The 21857-nt window shown below is 35.1% G+C and overlaps 1 protein-coding gene across 1 annotated transcript in view; it reads right to left on the bottom strand.

The window, feature by feature from the left end:
- The window catches only part of spel1 (DNA mismatch repair protein spel1), a 239999-nt gene that overhangs the window by 82791 nt on the left and 135351 nt on the right, over positions 1–21857 (bottom strand). Inside the window, exons 15-17 of the mRNA XM_090404470.1 lie at positions 17781–17895; positions 14349–14404; positions 3166–3255 (exon numbers count right to left, since the gene is read on the bottom strand). Of these exons, the coding sequence (XP_090260596.1) occupies positions 3166–3255; positions 14349–14404; positions 17781–17895 (261 nt within the window). The remainder of the gene's footprint in view (positions 1–3165; positions 3256–14348; positions 14405–17780; positions 17896–21857) is intronic.

Raw genomic sequence — 21857 nt, 5'->3', positions numbered from 1 at the left:
ACCTCTTGCTCAGTCACAGTCAGTCTCTTCTCATCATTCACTAGTCTCAAACTCTCCATGAGGTTACATTCACAAGGATGAAAGACCTTTATGAACTGTTCATTAAATATCAATTATATCTTCCACAGCAGTTATCCAATCAATGTCATCCTACCATAATCATTCTTTTTTTTTGTTGGCTACATATCCCTAGGATTTTTTTTTTAGCTTCATTAGCTAACTGCTGTTCATAGTGCACTTTTGCTACTCTTACCAACCAAGTCACCCTCCTTGCTTTTTCTATGTACTCCTCATAGAATTGATTATTACCATTCATCTTATGTTGTCTCCATAATGCCTTCTTTCTCTGTACTGCATGCTTATTCTCTTCATTCATTTGCACCTACTTTATTTAACCTTCTGACCCTTGGAATACATTTAGACATTGCTTCTTCCAGACAGTTCTTGAATATCACCAAAGCAGCAGTGATCTCCTTTCCACCCAACTCCTCATTCCATGTTATAGCTGCAAGCTGTCTACTGAGCTCATAATCACCAGCTTTGTAGTTCCACATATATCCTTTCCCTCAGAGAAGTCCTCACATGGCTGGTAACATTGTCACTCCGACCAAATGGAGGGATATTTGACACCTCATTTATAATAATATCCTCTGATGAGATGATCAAATCCCTCAATTCTCGTGTGCCCTCTGTTACATACTGCCTGAGGTAAGAACTCAAGAAAGTAAGTTTCTTGAGTTCTTCCCAATCTATTGTGGTTAAAATCACCCATAACGAGAACCCTTTTCCTATTTGCTTGGCTAATTTTCTTATACATTTCATAGTCACTATCCATCATATCAGGTCTATTGCAACATCTGGCTAAATATTTCATTCCACCTCTATCTCACAACATACTGCCTCAAAACTACTGCCACTACCTTGTATGGACATAACTTTTTTCTATCATCAATAGCATTCAACCTCCCTTTTTACCCGTTCTATCTTCACAAACTACATCATATTCTTCCATCTCTATTCCTGTCAGGATGTCACCCTCATCCAACCATGTCTCACTTATTCAAAGAATTTTTGGGCAAATGAACTCATACAAACATTTCATTTCATTTCCCTTGTTTCTAATGCTTCTAGCAGCATTTGTATACAAAAATAGCAAAAACAGCTCATTCCTGGATCTATAACAAGTTTCACTTAGATGCAACTTTTCCATCCCTTCCTCGAGTCATTTCTTTTTCTCCTTACTCATCCCAGAATCTTCTTCAAATCGAACTATTTTCCCTACATCTCCTAGGCCATTCTTGTCTATCATTATTTTCTTGTCTACATACATACATTCACATCCTCTTTGAGCATCAACCTTTCTCATGCTGTGTTTCCTTGTCCACTGCGAGTCTCCTCCATTTCCCTGTTTGTCTTGCACACTTCTCTACACTCATGCTATCCACTTCTTCATTCATAAGCACCAGTTCAATCTCTTCCATTCTTTCATATTGCTTCTTTCTTACTCAGATTCATTCTCTGCACTCATTACTCTCCCTTCCAGCAGCAGTATCTCCAAATAACTCACACCAAAACCATTCAAATGCAGTGCATCACTCTAATACAGCTCAATTTGTCCTTCAAACTCATTCCACACATTAACAAACTGCACTCCTTTCTCTTCACACATCTCTGCTAATATCATTCACAATTCTTGCTCTCTGCCTCATCTCATCACTGTCATATCTGGGCAGCACACTGACTACCTTTCCTATCGCACTATTATATTTTATCCTTCTCAACAACCTCCTGATATCCAATCTTACATTCGCCTTGTTCCCAGTCAAGTCACTTGTTCCTACTACCACTCAACTCTTTTGCTCACTTACTCCTCATATCCAATGCCTCACTCACTCTATTCATTTTACCTTCCAGAAAACAAACCTTGTGCATCTTCTCTCTACCACACATCTAATAATTGAATCCCCATGCAAAGTCACTCGCAGGTCTTTTGTTACCTCTTTCATACCGACATCATTTTTTTCATGTTCTTCACTCTACCATATATATCTACAATTCTCTTCATTTCACTCAGCATCCATCTCATATTTTGCTTCATCTTGACCAAGTCAGCTTTCAAATCTTGCATCTTTTTTCGCTATCATTCACTCTTACCATTTTATCACCAGCCACACATGCTTATTCACCGTTAACTCCACTTTCCACCTTACCATTAACTGCACTCTGTTTTTCAAAGTTATTATCACCCACTTTATCGTTAATTGCACTCAATTTTTAACGTCATTATCACCTGTATTATTGTCAATCAAGCTCCTTTCTTTGCTATCACTTCTACACACTTTTTGATACTTTGCACAATCTTCTTCAACTGCCATTTTAGTTGCAACACCATGTTCCCTACTAATATTTATACAAGCCTTGTGGTTCATCAGAATATTGCACTTCCTATATAACTGCACTAGCTCTTTTCTCTTATTCAGCCTCTCTACATAAATACCTATGACATCTTCCCATGCATACATACTACATTCACACAATTTACTTTACTTGTCTTCCACATCAACCTACATGATTTTCTTTCACCACCATTTTATATCAGCATACTAACAAGGACTGGTTGGCCAAGGGATTAGCATACCTGTTCTCAAACCAACAGGCTGTGGGATTTGAATCCTGCTGTGGGCATGGATGTTTGTGATTGTTTTTAGGTGGAAGATGAATGTTATCACCTGGTGTGGCCCACTTATTGGAGGCCTGAAGCGGCTTGAAAAAAGTTCTATGTTTGGTCTTTACAGCAGGGTTTCCAGACTATGTAAAAAAATAATAATAACAATAATAAATAAATAAATAAAATATACAAAAAAAAAATAAATAAAAACTGATAAATATAGAAAAAAAAAATCCTTAGCCACACCCACAGTACAAAATGTATTATAGGTTTAAAAAATAACCTTTTGTGGGTGAGAGCAACATAAAAAAAATGATTTTATAGTAATACTCCTAAGAATTTATCCAAACACTGTGTTCCATGCTCAAATATCTCATAGTAACATTCAATCTAAAATTAGACAATATTGACACACATTAGATATAAAATTCACTTAACTTGTATTCACAACCAATGTTTAACCAGGAAAAAAAAAAGAAAAGTTTATAATGATTTACCTTTCTTGTTACTCTAAAATAATATCCTATTTGACTACAGTTTTCCAATTTTACACTCTTTTCAGCTTCTAATCCTAGGTCTCTGGCAACCTAGAGGGAAAATAAATGTTAACATGTTTTAAATATTCAATCACCAGATAAGATTATGAATTAATTTCAATTCAGAACTATTTAATAAAATAATTGTTTAAAAAAGAGACGTAACATAAATTATGATTAACTGATATATGAAGCTGGTCATGCATGAATTAAATATCATCATCATCATCAAATTCCTGCCATGTACCTTCATGGGGTGTACAGGATATGACAGTACTACATGAAAAATTTACATCATTACTAACTTCCTATCTACAATTTTCCTCCAAATCAGTCTGTTACTTGTCAAGACTCCAACATTATCAGATCTTATATTTCTATCGTCTAAGGCACTTTATACCGTATCAATCCACCTATATCTTGGTCTTCCTCTGGGTCGTTTTCCTGCCAACCTGGCAGAGAACACTTGTTTTGCTAATCTTTCCTCTCCCATTCTATTTAAGTGACCATACCACCTGAGATTAGCTCTGCTAACGCATTCATGGATGCTGACAATGTCAAGTTCTTTCCTAATATCCTCATTTTTAATATGATATTGCCATTGATGCCATCTGTTCATGCCTATAATCTTTCTCAAGACTCTCATATCTGTGGTCTCTAGTCTTTGGTCAAGTGTTTTACTTCTAACCCAGCTCTCAGATCCATAAGTTAAAACTGGTTTGAACACTGTCTTGTATACAGCTAATTTAGTGTTCCGAATAATTTCTCTCTTATTCCATATGAATTTATTCAATTGACTTCCCACCATACCAGCTTTGCTGATTCTGTTGTCTATTTCTATATTTAATTTACCATCTTCAGTAAAAATCGTGCCTAAATAGTTGAAATGTTTTACTTGTTCCACAGGTTCTCCATTCACAACACAGTTGACATTTTCAATGATTCTGCCTATTTTCATTGTCTTTGTTTTTTATTGCTGACCTTCATACCATATCTATTACAACAGCTATTCAATTTAGTCAGAGAATCTTGCAGACTTGTAGCGGATTTATTTAGAAGTATAACATCATCCGCATAAAGCAAAGAGCTGACATTAACATCTCCAATTTTGATATCAGGTTTAATACCACTTTCCTTCATAATGTGATCCATATAGATAATGAATAACAGAGGGGATAATGTACATCCTTGTCTCACACCAGATTTAACATTAAACCATCTTCCTGTACTTCCTTCAATTCTAACTGCTAACTTACGACTCAAATAAAGACTAAGTATTACTTGATATAATGCCCCATTGACACCATATAACTGCAGCATATTGAATAGCTTCTCTCTTGGCACCTTGTCATATGCCTTTTCCAAATCGACAAAACTTAAATACAGATCTCTGTTATATTCCCATGCTTTCTCGACTATTTGTCGTAAAGTGAAGATCTGATCCTGACAGCCTCTATTTGGCCTGAATCCAGCTTGTTCTTCACCAAGCTTTTCTTCCACAATTCTTCTCAACCATTTCTCAAGTATATTTACATAGATCTTGCCAGGAACACTCAGTAGGGAAATACCTCTGTAATTCTCACATTCAGTTTTATTTCCCTTTTTATATATGGGTACTATGAGAGCTCTACTCCAATCATCGGGAATTCGTCCCTCAGTCCAGGCTTTCTGAACTATGCAGTGCAACCACTGTAAGACTCTTATACCACCATACTTCAGCATTTCTGGTCGAATATCATCTACTCCTGCTGCCTTTCCACATTTCAAGCCTTTGATGGCTTTTTCTACTTCAAGTATGGATATGTATTCCTGACTGCATGCCTGGTCAGTGCTTTTTATCACTGTGCTGTCATCACTGCTTGTTTCATTTAGCAGTTTTTCCAAGTAATTACTCCATACTTCAAGGATATCTTTTTCTCCTGTTTTCATGTCACCTTTATCATCTCTAACTCCTTTTACAGCACTCTTTCCTCCATTCCTAAGCTTCTTCAACAACCTCCAGAATATTTTGCCACCTTCTTGATATTTATTTTCTATATTCTTGCCAAAGTCCTCCCATGACTTTTGTTTAGCTAGTTTTACACACTGTTTAGCTTTCTTACATTTGTCTCTGTATTCTGTAAGAGTAAAAGCTGACTTATTTGCCAGGAATTTTTGATATGCTTTCTTCTTTTCCTTCACTGCCTCTTTAACTTCCTGTGTCCACCAGGGAGTTCTGATTTTTTTATCTTTGCACACAACCTCACCACATGCCTCTCTGGCAGAATCAATCAATGTTTTCTTCAGTTTGCCACTGAATCTCCAAGGTTTGATTCCTGTTCTCAAACTCTTTCATTTTCTTTTCAATAATCTTTCTGTATTTTAGTCTACAGTTCACATCTCAGAGCTGCTCAACTTTTATTCGCTTTAAAACTTTCTTACATGTTATTCTTTTTCAATATGAAATTCAATTTTATCCTGCTCACGACTAAATAGTGATCGCTTCCAATTTCAAATCCTCTGTACGCTCTGGTGTCCTGCACCAGGGAGAAAATCGCTATCAACTCATTGTTGATAGCGATTTTGAAAGTCTCATAGTCAATGAGACTTTTCTTATTCCTAGCCTCTTCTCTCCATGTGAATTTGTGCACATTTTTACGTTGGAACATGGTGTTAGTAATAACCATTCCATGTCCTGCGCAGAAATCCAACAGATATTTGCCATTATTATTAGCTTTGCTCTTTTCTCCAAATTTTCCCAAAATATTTTTATATGTCTCACAATCATTTCCTACTCTGCTATTCAGATCCCCAACAAGGACCAACTTTTCCTTTTTCATTGTGGCAGTTGCTTTTTCTAAAACCTCAAAAAATTCCTCCACTTCTACCATAGTAGAACCTTCTGTGGGACCATAGGCACAAATAATTCTCATTGTCCAGTTCCCCATTCTCATATTTGCCCACATTACTCTACTTGAGACTGACTGCAATTCAAGAAGATTAGCCTCATATTTTGTGTTGGGTACTATGGCTACTCCTTCTTTTCCTTGATTGTCATTGCCTGAATATAACATTTTGTATTTATTGCTCAGAAAGATCTCACCAGTTTTGGTCTTTTTTTGTTTCAGTCACCCCTATTATGTCGATCTGGTACTTATCTAATTCCTCAGCTAGCTTCATTTCTTTGCCATTCAGGCTTCTTACGTTGATAGTACCGATCTTTAACTCTGGTGATGTTGAGTTGGCGTTTGTTTTCAGATTTGTTCCAGTAGCTGACTTTTTGCTGTTCGCCCTGGTTCCCTGGCGAAAACAATGGGGGCCTTGTTTAACCGGGCAACGCCCCAGCTGGCATGAAATTCTGTCATGTTGTACCATCATTTTTTATTTTGGTTTAACCAATAAGAATACAATTTGGTCAGCTAAATCCCAAATTGCCAGCCCATCCTCGTTCGTTCAGTATCAAAGTAGATACCCAACAGGGTGCACCATGAGAAGGTGAGGATTGGACATTAGGTCAGAAGCCTTGGTCGGTTCTCCGCATTCCTTTAAAGGCTATGTGGAGGTCTCCTCTCAGTTATACATCTTTGATCCTTAAGCATCCCTGAATTAAATATTTGGTTATAAAATTCAAGCATCAACTTCAAATGCATTAAGAATATGAAGAATAAGTATATTAAGAAAATATCATGCATTGTTTTGCTATCTGGATGAAATGAAATGTAAAAAATATTTAGATGTTGAATTATACAGTTCTGATTAACATATAGCACTTTTAAAAGCTTTATTAGGATAAAATTAAATATTCATGAATATTGATACATTAAACAGGCATAACTAAAGATAGATAAATAATATAGTACACTAATGAAATCTTGAGTGTACATGTATTTAGGCTTATGTGCTGGTTAACACTCATAATTAAATGCAATAAATATAGCACAGAGAAATAATTAAACAAGTTTAATCAATCCCATATTTTGGCTCTGCCACTCACAGAGCCATCTTCAGGAATACAATATGAAATTATATAAGCAAAGTGGATATGTGGAATTTGTATATAATTTTACATCACCAAACTGAAGCCTTTTCACTCTTCATTTTAGTAAATACAATATGAAAATTGTAGTAACAAATATTAAAAAAAAACAAAAAAACAGAACAATAAGTGGAAGAAGCTAGACTATTCTAAGCCTAAAGTTCTAAGAAGGGTGTCCTCTATGGGTGCTGTTGGCAAGCATTAGCTGTTGGGTGGGAAAACTAAGACTTAAAGCTTCCCAAATCTTGGGAAGGTCAACGCAATCGTATATAACACAACCATTTAAAAGGAATCTTTAAAGTTTGTATTTGTTATGATGATGAAACATATGAGGAGGGGAGAAAGTTATGATAAACACCTAGAACAAAAACATGTGGACATAATTGGCATTACTGAGACAAAGAAGATGAAAACAGGTAAGATCTTACTAAATAATAAGTTATAGGATGTTATTTTCAGGAAATAATGATTAAGGAAAGGAAGGAGTAATGATAGCATTTAACACCAAACATGAAGATAAACTTCTTAATTGGAAGGCGGTTTCAAGTGAAGTTATGTGAGCAAACTTCAAAATGGGACATGGGCAACGAAACTTTTTTGTGCCTATGGTCCCATAGAAAGTTCTTCAAAAAAAAAAAGAAGCGGAGGAATTTTTTGAGTCATTAAAACAGACAGTTGACATAAAGAAAATGGAAAAAATGATCCTTGTTGGAGATCTGCATAGCAGAGTAGGAAATGGATCCCACCAGTCATATAGGAACATTTTGGGAAAAAGGCAAAGCTAATAATAATAAGTATTTGCTGGATTTCTACTCAGGACACAAACTAGTCATTGAAATATAACATGTTTCAACATAAAGATGTGCACAAGTTCTCATTGAGAGAAGATACAAGAAATAAGAAAAGCCTCATTGACTACATCATTGTTGATTGTGATATCTTCATGATCATTCAGGATGCAAGAGTGCACAGAGGATTTGAAATTGGAAGTGACCATTACTTAGTACTAAGCAGGATAAAAATGGATATCACATTGAAAAGAACACTATGTAAGAAAGTTTTAAAAATAATTAAAGTTGAACAGTTTTTACAAGTAAATTGTAGACTTGACTATACAAACATTAAGAAAAAATGAAGCAAATTGAAAACAAGAACCAAACCTTGGAGTCTCAATGGCAAACTCTGAAGAAGACATTGATTGATTCAGCTAGGGAGGTATGTGGTGAAGTTGTCTGCAAGGACAGAAAAATAAGAACACCAAGGTGGATGCAAGTTGTTAAAGAAGCAGTTTTGGAAAAGAAGAAAGCATACCCAAAGTTCATAGCAAATAAGTTGTCAGATGCCCTAAAAGAATACAGAGAACTAAGCTGTGTGTGTAAAAGTAGCTAAACAAAAGTCATGAGAAGACTTTGGTAAGAATATTGAAAATAAATATCAGGAAGGTGGCAAAATTTTTTTCTGGAGAGTATTGAAGAAGCTTAGAAATGAAGGAAAGAGTACTGTAGAAGGAATCAAAGATGATCAAGGTGAAATGAAAACTGAAGATAAGAATATCCTAGATGTTAGGAGTAATTACTTTGAAAGAATGAACCAAGCAGTGACAGAACCATACTAAAAAATTTTCAAGAGGAATGCAAAGAGGAGTACATATCAATACTTGAGGTAGAAAAAGCTGTCAAAAAACATGATATGTGGAAAGGCAGCTGGAGTAAATGATATTCTGCCAGAAATGCTTAAGTACGGAGGTATAAAAGTTTTGCAGCAGTGGTTACACTGCATAATTCAGAGGGCCTGGTTAGAAAGTTGAATTCCCAATGATTGGAGTAGAGTTCTCATAGTACCCATCTATAAAAAAGAGAATAAAATTGAATGTGAGAATTTCAGAGGAATTTCTCTACTAAGTAGTCCAGGTAAGATTTATGCAAGCATACTTGAAAAGAGGTTAAGAAAGATTGTGGAAGAGAAAGTTGGAGAAAAACAAGCTGGGTTCAGACGAAATAGAGGTTGTCAAGATCAGATTTTCATTATAAAACAATAGTTGAGAAATCGTGGGAATATTATTATTATTACGGGCAACTCCAGGGAGTCATTAGACTCATCGAGGGAGGCCCCAAATCATATTCGTAACTATTCGACATTCATACAGTATCTATCATACCTCGCCTTAAACTCATTCACTCACAGCATCCACCACAGACTCTGGGAGCGCATTCCACTCATTCACCACTCTAAAAGTGAAGAACCCAGCTCTAACACCTTTACTAACCACACTTTTGCCCAGTTTTCATGGTCCTCCCACAACCAGCCCTGTTCTCAAAAATATCTTCTGAATTAATTTTATAAAAACCCTTCAGTAATTTGAATGTCTCAATCATATCTCCCCCTCCTCAGCCTATCAACCAATTTTTGCAACCCACAAATCCTCAACCTGTTCTCATAAGGTTCATTCCACAGACCTGCTATCATCTTGGTCACTCGCCTCTGGATCCTCTCCACTTCCTCCCCATCAAGGAGAAACCTAGGTGACCAAATCTGGGCACAGTAGTCAAGATGGGGTCTTATTAATGCTCGATACAGAGGAACAATAACCTGCTTGTCTCTGCTTGTCAACATATTCTTCAGCAACCAAGTGATTTGATGAGCTAATTTGGCCACTTTTGCAATGTGCCCCCTAAACTTCAACTCCTTATCCACCAACACTCCTAAATCTCGTGCCTCATCAATTTCCTGGAGTACAGTTCCACCAATGTAGTAAACTGCTGCTAATCTTTTCACCCCAAACTGTATAACCTTACATTTTGCCACATTAAATTGACATCCATTCTCCTCAGCCCAGACCTCTAATCTATCCAAATCATCTTGCAAAATTTTGACATCATCTGCATTCACTATTGCCTACCCAACTTTGCATCATCCGCAAACAAATGAACTGTTCCTCTCAGATCCTTTCCTATATCATTAATGAACAAATTAAACAGCAGTGGTCCAAGAACAGATCCTTGTGGCACACCACTAGTCACAGGCCATTTTGTGGACTCTACTCCTGAATAAACCACCCTCCTATCCATCTCACCAACCCTATATCCATTCCCATATGCTGCAATTTACTGATTAGAATTCCATGTGGTATCCTGTCAAAGGCCTTAGCAAGGTCCAGTAGAATCACTGTTAACCCATTACCCTTATCCAGTTCAGCCGTCACTGTGTTACAATACGTGAGAAGTTACTGAGGCATGACCAACCCTTCACAAAACCATGCTGTCTCCGATACAGTATCTCATTTTCTTCTATCCAATCTTGTATTTTCCTCTTGACTATTTTCTCCAAGACCTTGATAATGATTCCTGTTATACTGATTGGCCGGTAATTTTCAACAGCAGCCTTGGAATCACCTTTATGCAGCGGAACTATTTTCCCATCTTTCCACCCCCCTTGTGACTGACCCAGACCCGAGGCTCAAATTAAACAAAATGGTCAAGGGCACTGACAATTCTTTAGCCGCTTCACGTACGACATGAGCTGGTATACCATCCAATCCCACAGATGTATTGACATTGAGGTTCTGTAATAGACTAGTTACCTCTACTTCATTCATCACAATTCCAGTATAAGCTGTTGGTTCTTCCATTCCTGCAATGTCACCGCCTGGATGATATACTCTTGCAAATTGCTCGCTCAGTAATTCCACTATATCGACTGATTCGGTTACCTCCTACCCTCAGCATTTTTTAAGATCATTCTACCATGAACATTTTTCCTTTTACTTGCAACATATTGAAAAAACTGTTTGGGATTCTCTTTAGCCTGCATGGCCAATTTTCTTTCGTAATCTGCTGTTGCTTTTCTTACCCCCCTTGTTACCATCCTGGCATGAGCTTTATACTGTTCCTGAACCTGCTGGTCACCTTTCTCCTTAAATTCCCTCCACAATTGTTTCTTTTTTTGCAGCTCAAGCTTAATAGTGTTATTCATCCATTTAACCCCTACTTGATTTACTATTCAGACTCTTGGTATACAGTCAACCATTGCCTCCTGCAAACACTTCTTAACCACCTCCCATGCACTATCAACATCCAGCCCTTGCAGTTTTACATGCCATGGCACTGAGCCAAGCACACACCTAAGCTTGTCATACTTACTAGCCCAGTAATTCCACATGTACCCTGTCTTAATTGTAAATTCCACTCCTTTAGCCACCTCCAAAGTTTTCTGAGACTTGGGAGGTGGCTATTGGTGGCAACATGGTCATGTTCGTTACAGCCACATTCCCAGTTGTAATTACTAGGTCAAGCACTCTCTGCCCCCTGTTATTTTCCACTACATGCTGCCACAGATAGTTGTCCCTTAATAACCGCATAAAATCCAATTCCTTCCTCCCATGTGCCTTCTCCTCTTTCCAGGCAATGTTACCATAATTGAAATCACCCATAATAATTACCCTCCTTCCACTTATTTCTTCTATTTGCCTATGCATACTATCCCCACCATCTATTCCATCACCTGGTCTATAGCAGCACTCGATTGTATATTTTGTTCTGCTAGATTCTATCTCACACCAAACAGCCTCAAATGTGCTCTTTTCTCTATCCTGCAGTTCAACTTCTATACTCCTTGGCTGCAACTCATCAGCTATCATCAATAACACTCCTCTCCCCTTTTTATTCACCCTGTCACTCCTGAAGACGCTATACCTGTCGCATTCAATCCCACTAGCTTTATCATCTTCTGTCAGCCATGTTTCACTAATACCAACAACCCGTGGTCTGGAAGTGCCAACCAAGGCCAAAAACTCTTCCTTCTTGTTCCTAATACTCCTGATATTAGTGTACATGAATTGCAGAAGCCCATTTGTCCCATCCCTACTTTGATGCCTTATACTAACTATCCCATTCTGATTTGTTGTCCTTCGTACTCGCTCGGGGATAATATACTCATTCATACACTCAACTGCCTCCCTAAAGTCTGAAAGTCTGCCCCCCTCCCTTAATAAATCTAGTTTTCCTGAGTCTGTACATCTACTTCCACATCATTCATCAACACTTTTTCAAGCCTCCATACACCAACCCCATTCAAATGTAACCCATCCATCTTATATGTCCTTTTGCCCATCGAACTCATTCCACACCACTCTCCATGCATAACCCACGCATAAAGTCATAACAAATAATATGTTTCTTCTAACTTTGTTAAATGCTTTTTCAAAGTCAATAAATGCAATATGTGTTTCTAAATTATATTCTCTTCTTTTCTCTATTATTAATTTTAGGCAAAAGGCCAGGTCTATACATGATCGTCCTTTTCTAAATCGATTCTGTACTTCTAAAATAAAGTTTTCGGAATATTTCATTGGTTTGCTATTTAAGATTCTGCTATATATTTTGTAACAGGAATTTAGTATACTGATACCTCTATAGTTTTTAGGGTCATCTCTATTACCTTTTTTAAAGATAGGAATCACAATTGCGCTTTTTTCCATTCTATTGGGGGGGGGGGGATACAAGTTGAATAAATTTTATTTAAAAATAATAAGTCTTTCTTTGAGTCTTGTTCCTGCATATTTGTATAGTTCTGAACCTAGCTTATCTTCTCCAGGTGATTTTCTGTTTCTTGTTTCTTTCAGGCTGATTTCTAATTCTTCTTTAGTTATTTCCTTTTCTTTTTTGTTAATTGTTTGCCAGTTGTCTTTTTTAAAATATTTGTCTGTCCACAATTCTGTGTAGTAATTTAGAAATTCTTCTAATTTCAATTCAGTGTTTAATTTTATGTTTTCTTTGGTATCTGCATTTAAGTGTTTCAAAATCTTATATACATTGGGTCTTATTTTATATAAATCATGTTCTAAATTAGAAACAAATTTGTTCCATGATTCTCTATGTCTTTTTCTGACTTCTCTTTTAGCTATGGCTCTTATTCTTTTATATTCTATTTCATCTTCTAATCTTTTACTTCTTAACCATTTGTGATAGGCTTCTTTTTTCTTTTTGATTATTTCTTTGACTGTATCATCCCAGATCTTCAATTTTTTTTTCTTTGATTGAATTTTTTGTTCTTTCCTAAGCTTTCATTTGCTGCTGCATTTAGTATCGTTTTTTTATTAAGCCATTCTATTTCTTCATTTTGTTTTATTTTATCTAGATATTGGTTAATTCTTTGTTCATATAGCCATTGTACATTTGTGTCATTTAATAGTCTAGTTTTATAAATAAATGTTTCAAATTTTCTTTCTGTTCTTGTTACTTGTAGCCATTTGGTAATCTTAATTTTATTTTAACAAGGAAGTGGTCACTGCTTATTTCATATCCTCTGTGAACTCTAACATCTAGTGAAAATTTTGGTGTCTTTTCATTTAATATAAAATAATCTAATATTGATTTCCATTCTCTTGCTGCCCAAGTATATTTATGTATGTCTTTATGTTTATAGAAGGAATTCATTATTTTTAGGTTATTATAAACTACAAAGTCAATCAATTTTTTACCATTCCTGTTTAGAGGATGTTCTCCATGTATTCCTATATTATTATGAATTTTCGTGTTTCTAATTCTTGCATTTAAGTCTCCTGCTAAAATTACGTAATCATTTTTTAAAATTTCATTATATGTGTTTTGTAGCTGATTATAAAAATCAATATTATCCTGTTCTCTTCCTTCTTCTGAGTGAAGTTAAACATATGGCATATGTTTAACTTCAGTTTAAGTTACCATATCACATTGATTAGCTGTGATATGGTAACTTAAACTGAATGGGAGACGTAAGATTAGCAAAAGAGGAGTTTGAGTGTTTGATGCCAGAATAGCAGGAAAAAGATCCTGAGGACAGACAAGATAGGTGGATTGATGCAGTCAATACTGCATTAGAAGACTGCAGTGTTAAATGTCACCATGGAGAATTGACACATAACAGATTAATCTGGAAGAAAACTGCTGACAAGAAGTTAGTAATAATGCAAAATTATTCAATTTTCATATCATAATAGCATCCTGTACATATCAGGAATACTGATGATGATAATGATGATGATGAGACAAAGTTCGGACAAGTGTTAAAAATGCATGAAAAATATTTCAATGGCTTAATTGTTATTTTTTTATAAAAGTAGAAAAGAAAACATGCTTTTTTTTTTCATTACCTTACTTAGTTGCTCACGAATATCTTGTTCAATTTCAGTCATCTGTTCTTTAAAATCTGAAATTGCAAATATACAAATCATCTTCAAAATGAATCTCCTATACTGAAAATGGAAATAGCTTCATGCCAACAATAAAATATTCAAAAACATGTAAAATATATATTTAGTTAACTACAAGTACTTTTTCCTCATATGTCCACTTTATTTTCATAAGTCTTATATCTTAATAAGTTCTTCAAATGCCTCAATAAGACATAGAAACCCATCAACTATAAGAATTAAAATTCATCACATGCAAAAATGCTGAAGTGGCCAATTTTACCTAACAGAGCTGTAGCATATATGAGAAATTCATGCATATCAAATGAAGTAAGATGTTTCTGGATTTTTTAATGCTATGAAACTTCACAAGTCTGTTAATACTATTCATCTTTCCAATGTACAGCTTTTTGTAATGATATATCAGAATTTTTAATAATATGTGCCTTCACCTAATCACATCTGCAGAAACTGCATCTCTTTATGTTGCTTCTAGCAATATATTATATGACATGATCCACTGATACATGCACCTATGAACTCAGCAGATTTAAAACTTAAAATTTTTCTGAATTAAAAATTTATTTCTGGTTATTCATAAAATATGCTGGTATTTCCTCTCTTCTGACACATCATAAATTGTAGAAGAAATCCAGTCATTCCTAATAAAATACATTAAGTATTGAAACTGTACATCCTTAAAAATTTGAAATTTCAATACCTATAGGTAATTTCTCTTCTAAGGCGAAATAAATTCTACGAACAACATGCAAAGTGTTAAAATCATGTATTTTTTATTTATTTCATTATATTGCTTGTTTATAAGTTTGTTACATAATCTGATATGAAGTCTATTAATAATTTGTTGAGTAAATGAATTTTACCATAATTTTAAATTCTTTGTAAAATCTTAAATATTTCTAATTATTGTACAATTATTGTGATGCTTCTTAAGAGAACAAAATTTAATTATGCCCATTTTGAATGGTCTTTTGCTGTTATGGATAATAATGTATAGTGTTTCTAAACATGTAATTAAAATATATTTCTTGGTATTTATTTGCAACACACACACACACACACACACACACACACACACACACACACACACACACACACACACACACACACACACACACACACACACACACACCACGGTTTTTTCTATTTTATTTCATCTTCCCTTAAACATGTTATGCTCAACAACCTGTCAGAGTCAATTAATTAGGTTTCATATAAATCTACTTAATCCTTTGATAGATGATTAATCCTATCTACATAGTCTAGACAAGATTAATCATCATGTCTATCAATTTTATTATTATTATTTTTTTTTAATGTGAATTCCATTAGCAAAAGATTGCATACCTATCATATATTTAGTATCATGGGAAGACTAAAGCTAAAATAATTCAATATCCATGCACTGGAGACCCAATATGGAACTTTTTCAAGTTACTTCAAGCCTCTAGTAAGCAGGATGTAAGTAGTGATCATGCACCAGTTGATGAAAACAGTTGATAGTCATGAATATCTATGCTACAGTGGGATATGAACCCAGAGCCTAATGGTTGGGGGGGAAGCAGAGGCATTATTCACTTGACCAACCAAATGGTATTGCTGGTTTGCTGTCCAGTTCGTCTATTTTGTAGGACAAAAAATTCTTGCCTCTTCTGCATAAGCCTGGCTAATTCATCTTCGGTTAAGAAACCCTCATAAAATTTCCTCCCATTACAGATACCAGATAAGTCATGAAAACTCTTTTCCATTTCAGAGGGATACTATGCAGGACCACTGCATAGTGCCCCTCTACACTGGTACTGTCCTAAAAGTTTTTTCAAATTTTGACATTTTATTTTAATGCTTCATAAGATTAAAAATGGAAAAACATTATTTAACAATATACAAGCAACTATGTTCTATACTCATGATCCATTTCTACATGGGCACTTTGTTCCCATACAATAACAGAGAGGTCTCAATATGTAAAATATTTTTAATTTTTGCAGGCGTAGACTTCTGTGGCTAATTGGTTCAAAAGATATATTTCGGTGATTACACCACATTTTTATTATTCAGTTATACAAAATACTGAAATAATAGTTCCCGACAAGTTTCGTAAATCGTAGGATTTACATCTTCAGGGGGTAAATAGTATAACAAAGTTTAAACAAGAGAATTAATAAATACAAACCATAACCGTCTGGCTATTCATAAACTCAAATAACAGAATGCAGATATAAAACATAATTTTTAATTTTATCAACACCAGAAAAGCATCATCAGCTCAGTAAGTGAGTTATTCATCAAAACAAATGATAATCAGATGAGATCAGGTCAAGAATATATGAGGAGTAACAGAGAGAGAGAGAGAGAGAGAGAGAGAGAGAGAGAGGGTATATATCTAGCTCTCCAAACTGCTTTGTGAAACCTAGTATTTTCTTGTTGGAAGAACACTCACTTTTGGTTGGCCAGTGCCAAATAACATTTGGGCAAAACAGAATGCACTCGGTTGTTAAGCTGCCACAGATGTCACACCCTTCTGAAATCAGATCAAATACACGTGACTGTTCATGAACTGACTTCTTACCAGGAATAGAAGTGTTACTGATTTACTCTGGCCAATCTATTGGTGTTGTGTGTTTGGATAGTCAAAGAAATTCTGAGTGCAGGCTATTACACGCGTTGAGTCTGAGACTGGAAACTTGCACACAAAATGTTTTTTATGCACACATCCTGGCAAAAATTAGAGGGAATATTGCAAAAGAGGATCTGAAATAGGAAGTGATCACCATTTAGTTTTGAGCAGGATAAAACTGAATATCATAATGAAAATAAAAGTGTAAGAAAGTTTAAAAAGGAATCAAAGTTGAGAAGCTTTCAGAGGTGAACTGTAGACTCAAATATTATTCAAGAAAAAATGAAAAAATTTGGAAACGAGAACAAACTTTGGAGATTCAGTGGCAGACCCTGAAAAAAAAACTCACTAATTCAGTTAAAAAGACATGTGGTGAGTTTGTTTGCAAGAATAGAAAAATCAGAACTCCATAGGGATGGAGTTGGACTGAAGAAGTTAAAGAGCCACTCAAGGAAGAGAAGAAAACATATTGAAATTTCCTGGCAAATAAGTTAGCACCATTCAAGAAGTTATCTTTGTGTTTAGTGTTGCATATTACAGCTGCTTCCCTTTCCATGATTCACTATTGCCAAATATAAAATCTTCTGTTTATTATTTAGCAGTATTATCTCACCTATTTTGGTCTTCTTCATCTAAGTAACAAGAATGGTATAACTTATTCATTCAACTTCATTTCTTAAAGAATTAACCACACTTAAAAAAAATATTTTTTAAGAAATATTATTTAATAAAATTAATAGTAATTAAAAGAATACCTTTTAAATCCTGATCAAATTCTGCTTTTACTAGAAATTCCCCATTTTCAATTTGATCCATGTCAAGAGTTGTTTGTACCATCTCCTGGAATTTTGAGAAATCTTCTTGCAGTTCCTTTTAAAATAAACACAAAATGAGCTTTAAAAAGTTTTAAAACTGTACATAAATAATTATTACAAATACACATAAATACAGGCCATGGAAAAAAACATTAACTGTCCTGACATTAACCAATTAAGTTTCTATGTGGCCCACATATTTTTCCATAATAGGCTATTCAGCTTTTATCATATGAGATGAGATGGGATGGGATGGGATGATTTCAAAAAGATCAAAAAAAGAAATAGTACTTGTTCTGGTAGCTAATAATTGTACTAGCAGAATTTCACATACAATTCTCAATCAGTAATTTGATAAAAAATTTATCAAAGAAACTATATTATAATGTTATATCAGTAATAATGTTTACTTTTTATCTGCTTTAACACATTCACCTTATGGTGAGATTATCAGATTTTCACTGTGATCTTCATCTTCGGGCAGCAAGAGAAAATATCTCATCTCACCACAACTTCCTGTTCATGTATTGGCAGATGTGCCACAAATTCATGATGAGTTCTTTGATTGTAATCAAGTTTTTTTTGGGGGGGGGGGGAGAAGAATTCTTAGAAAACAATACTTAAGAATGGTATATTTCATTACTAAAAGTGTCAATATATGAACCAACATTAATGAGCCATGTGAGAACTGGAAATATAAAAATGAGAGAGAGAGAGAACACAAGTGATAGAAATACTTTCATGGCTGGCAAATGAATTATTAATAATTTATAACGGTAATATTATGCGTGTGTGTGTGTGTGTGTTCAATAAGTTGCAGGTGCAGAGCAAATTACATGTGATCCTATAAACTCTAGATGTGCATGTTCGCATTTATGATGAATATAATTTAAAAACAATACTTATGAGGGGGGGGAGAGAGAGAGAGAGAGAGAGATTTGTTTGTGAAATATAAATAACCAATCAATAATAAACAGCCACTATATGCACTAGTGGCTTAGCAAATAGATATAGGGAGTGGCTTATTAAACTGTGCTAACTGATGCATGTGCTGTAATGAATTTAGAGGGAATGAAATTTTGTATGAAAGATTAGAAGAGAGTTGATGTCTTCTGTATTGAGACAAGAATTTTTAGGATATTCTTTGGTTCTATATTGAATACTATTCTCCCAAATGTGAGAACAGTATTCAATAGGTTAAGAGTTGTTCAGACAGTGCCTATTATAAAAGAGAAAACCTGATTTCTTGAATGCCGAGGAGATAGTACTTATGATAAGTTTTCTGCAGCAGTTGTCTTCTGCAACAGTCACCATTCTACCATTTTCATCCATTAATATCATCTTACCATAATCATTCTTCCTTCTACCTGCCACATATTTAAAAAGCTCTCTAGAGTTTTTCTTGGCCTGATTTGCTAATTCCTGTTCTTAATGAGTCACTCTCCTGGCTTGTTTTTATACTCTGCATGTAACTGATTATTACCATTATTCATCTTGTACCGTCTCCAAAGTGCCTTTTTCTTCCAGATTTCATGCTTAAGTTCCTCATTCTCCCATTTCACACTTACCTTACTCAGCCTTTTGACCTTCGGAATACATTCACACAGTGATGCTGTTATGTATTTCTTTGTCAGTTCCCAAGCAGCATTTATTTTTTTACTGCTCAACTTCTCGTTCCATGCTATAGTTCCAATAATGCTAACAATATCTGCTTTGTCTTTAGTTTAAAATATTATAATCTTGCACTCATTGCATAGTCTAACTGATGCAATTGTAAAACAAATAAATTTATTAGGCTACAGAGTGTGAGAAATAAAATCTAGTAGAAATAAATAAATGGCGGCAGTCGACCATTTACAATTCGCAAAGTTTTAAGTATAAAGAACACAAAGACAAAGCAGGGTAGAAGAAATACGTAACAGAAATACAGAATGTTTATAACACCTCTTCACATATATTAGGTTGGCAAATAAGTTCATTCAGTTTATGCGTTAGTACAAGTTATGCCGCTTCGCCTGTCGCTATTGTTGCACTATCACACACCGCTATTGCGCAGTTGAAAGGCGACATTTCACATAACCTTTCAGTAAATTTTCGTTCAGCCTACTTCAGTTGCGTGTGTGTAACATATTTTTAGAAATGGAAGGAAATGACGTACATTACCAGCATATTTTGCTTTTTTATTTCAAAAAAGGCAAACGAGCTGCGGAGGCCCATAAAAAAATATGCAGCATATATGGGAATGGTGCCTTAACAGAACACGTATGCCAAAAGCGGTTTGCCAAATTCCATTCTGGAGATTTCGACGTCAGTGATATGGCTCACACCAGTTGCCTGACCAAGGTTGATTTGAGTGTTGTGAAGGATATCGTCGACAAAAAAAAAATCCATCACAAACAGTGCGGGGGATTGCTGCAATACTGAACATATCCCATACAAGCATTGAAAACCATTTGCACAAGCTGGGATATGTTTGGGTGCCGCATGAACCGACTGAGGCCAATATAGACTGCTCGCATATCCATCTCTGATTCGCTGCGACATCGCCAAGAAAACGACCCATTTTTGAAGCGGATGATTATGGGAGATGAAAAATGGGTCATGTACGATAACGTAGCATTTAAAAGATCATGGGGGGGGAACAAGAGCGAACTGCCACAAACATCCTCTAAAGAGGGATTGCACCCAAAGAAGATCATGCTTTTTGTGTGGTGGGATTATAAAGGTGTTGTCCACTACAAGGTGTTACCATCAGGCAGAACGATTGATTCAACTATCTATTGATCACAGTTAACGCGACTGGCCCGTGCAATTAGCACAAAATGCTAATTTTGTGGTCTGCATGCATACATTAATACAAGTGTATTAATTCCCTCAAGATGGTAATTTAACTTTGTAAAAATATCAGAAATAATAAGTAAATATATTTAGTTATTATAGAGTCTATGTTGTTAATTTCCTGATACAACATCATATATAATAATAATAACATATAAGCCTAAGCATCAGAAGTATCACCACTAAAGAAATGCTGGCATAAGTTGTGGCATTTTGTCTTGATGGTTGATAATTCTCTTGACAATGACTTTACTGGACTTAATGTATCAAAGGAGAAAGAAGTCATTCATGAAATGCTTGGGTATGTAAAAAAAAGTTATAGCACCTGCTGCCAAGGGCATAGCAAATAGGCTTAACGAAGAAAATCTGGCTGAGTTGATGAACACTGATGAAGAAACATTTTCTGTTCATCACTATACTTATTCTGAAATTATAAATATTGTCCTGAATCTCAATAAAAAGAATGAAAGTAATAATGCAAGTGATAGATATACATGAAAGACTTACTCAAGACTGTGATGGAAAAACAAGAGCTAATTTTTCATTTGATGTATGTAAAAGTTCACAGAGAAAGATCAAAGCACAACTTGACTTGGATGAAATTTTTAAAAACATAGCCAAGAAAAATGAACATCAGAGTAGAAAGCGTTATAATTCTGTAATTTCGAGTAAGTACCATAAGTGTTTCCCCCTGCAACATCACAGATTCATGATTAACCAATCAGCTATAAAATAGACAGTAATCCTGGCAGCTCTCGATTTCCAGACCTTTATGATTAGTTCTACAATTCCGGTAAAATACTTCCCTTTGCCATTTTAGGAGTGGTATGCTATTGCAACATTTTTTGTAAACCACAATTAATAAACCTGTTTTAATTTATACCCGTACTTGTATATATATCATTAAATCATTTAATTTATATTTATTATCTGTTAAATTTCTAGTAGTCCATGGTGCTCTTTAGAGACATGGAAGGACTACAATTAGTGGATCAGAGGTGCACTGATGAATTATTATTATATGACTTCTGTTAGTCTGGGAAAATGGCTAGTCTGGCAAGGCTCTGGAACCATGAGTGCCAGAAAATTGGCAGTGTACCTGTAGCATATCCCTAGCATATAGACCTATTATGTAAGTTGTAATCTCATAGTGTCTTCTCTCTTTTGCAACTGGATTGT

This window comes from Typopeltis vanoorti, chromosome 14 (genome assembly GCF_054136105.1).
Source record: "Typopeltis vanoorti isolate ZY-2024b chromosome 14, IOZ_Tvanoo_1.0, whole genome shotgun sequence".
NCBI classification, from domain to species: domain Eukaryota; kingdom Metazoa; phylum Arthropoda; class Arachnida; order Uropygi; family Thelyphonidae; genus Typopeltis; species Typopeltis vanoorti.
The sequence above is the reverse complement of the archived record's forward strand: the minus strand, read 5'-3'. Positions and strand labels throughout refer to the sequence as shown.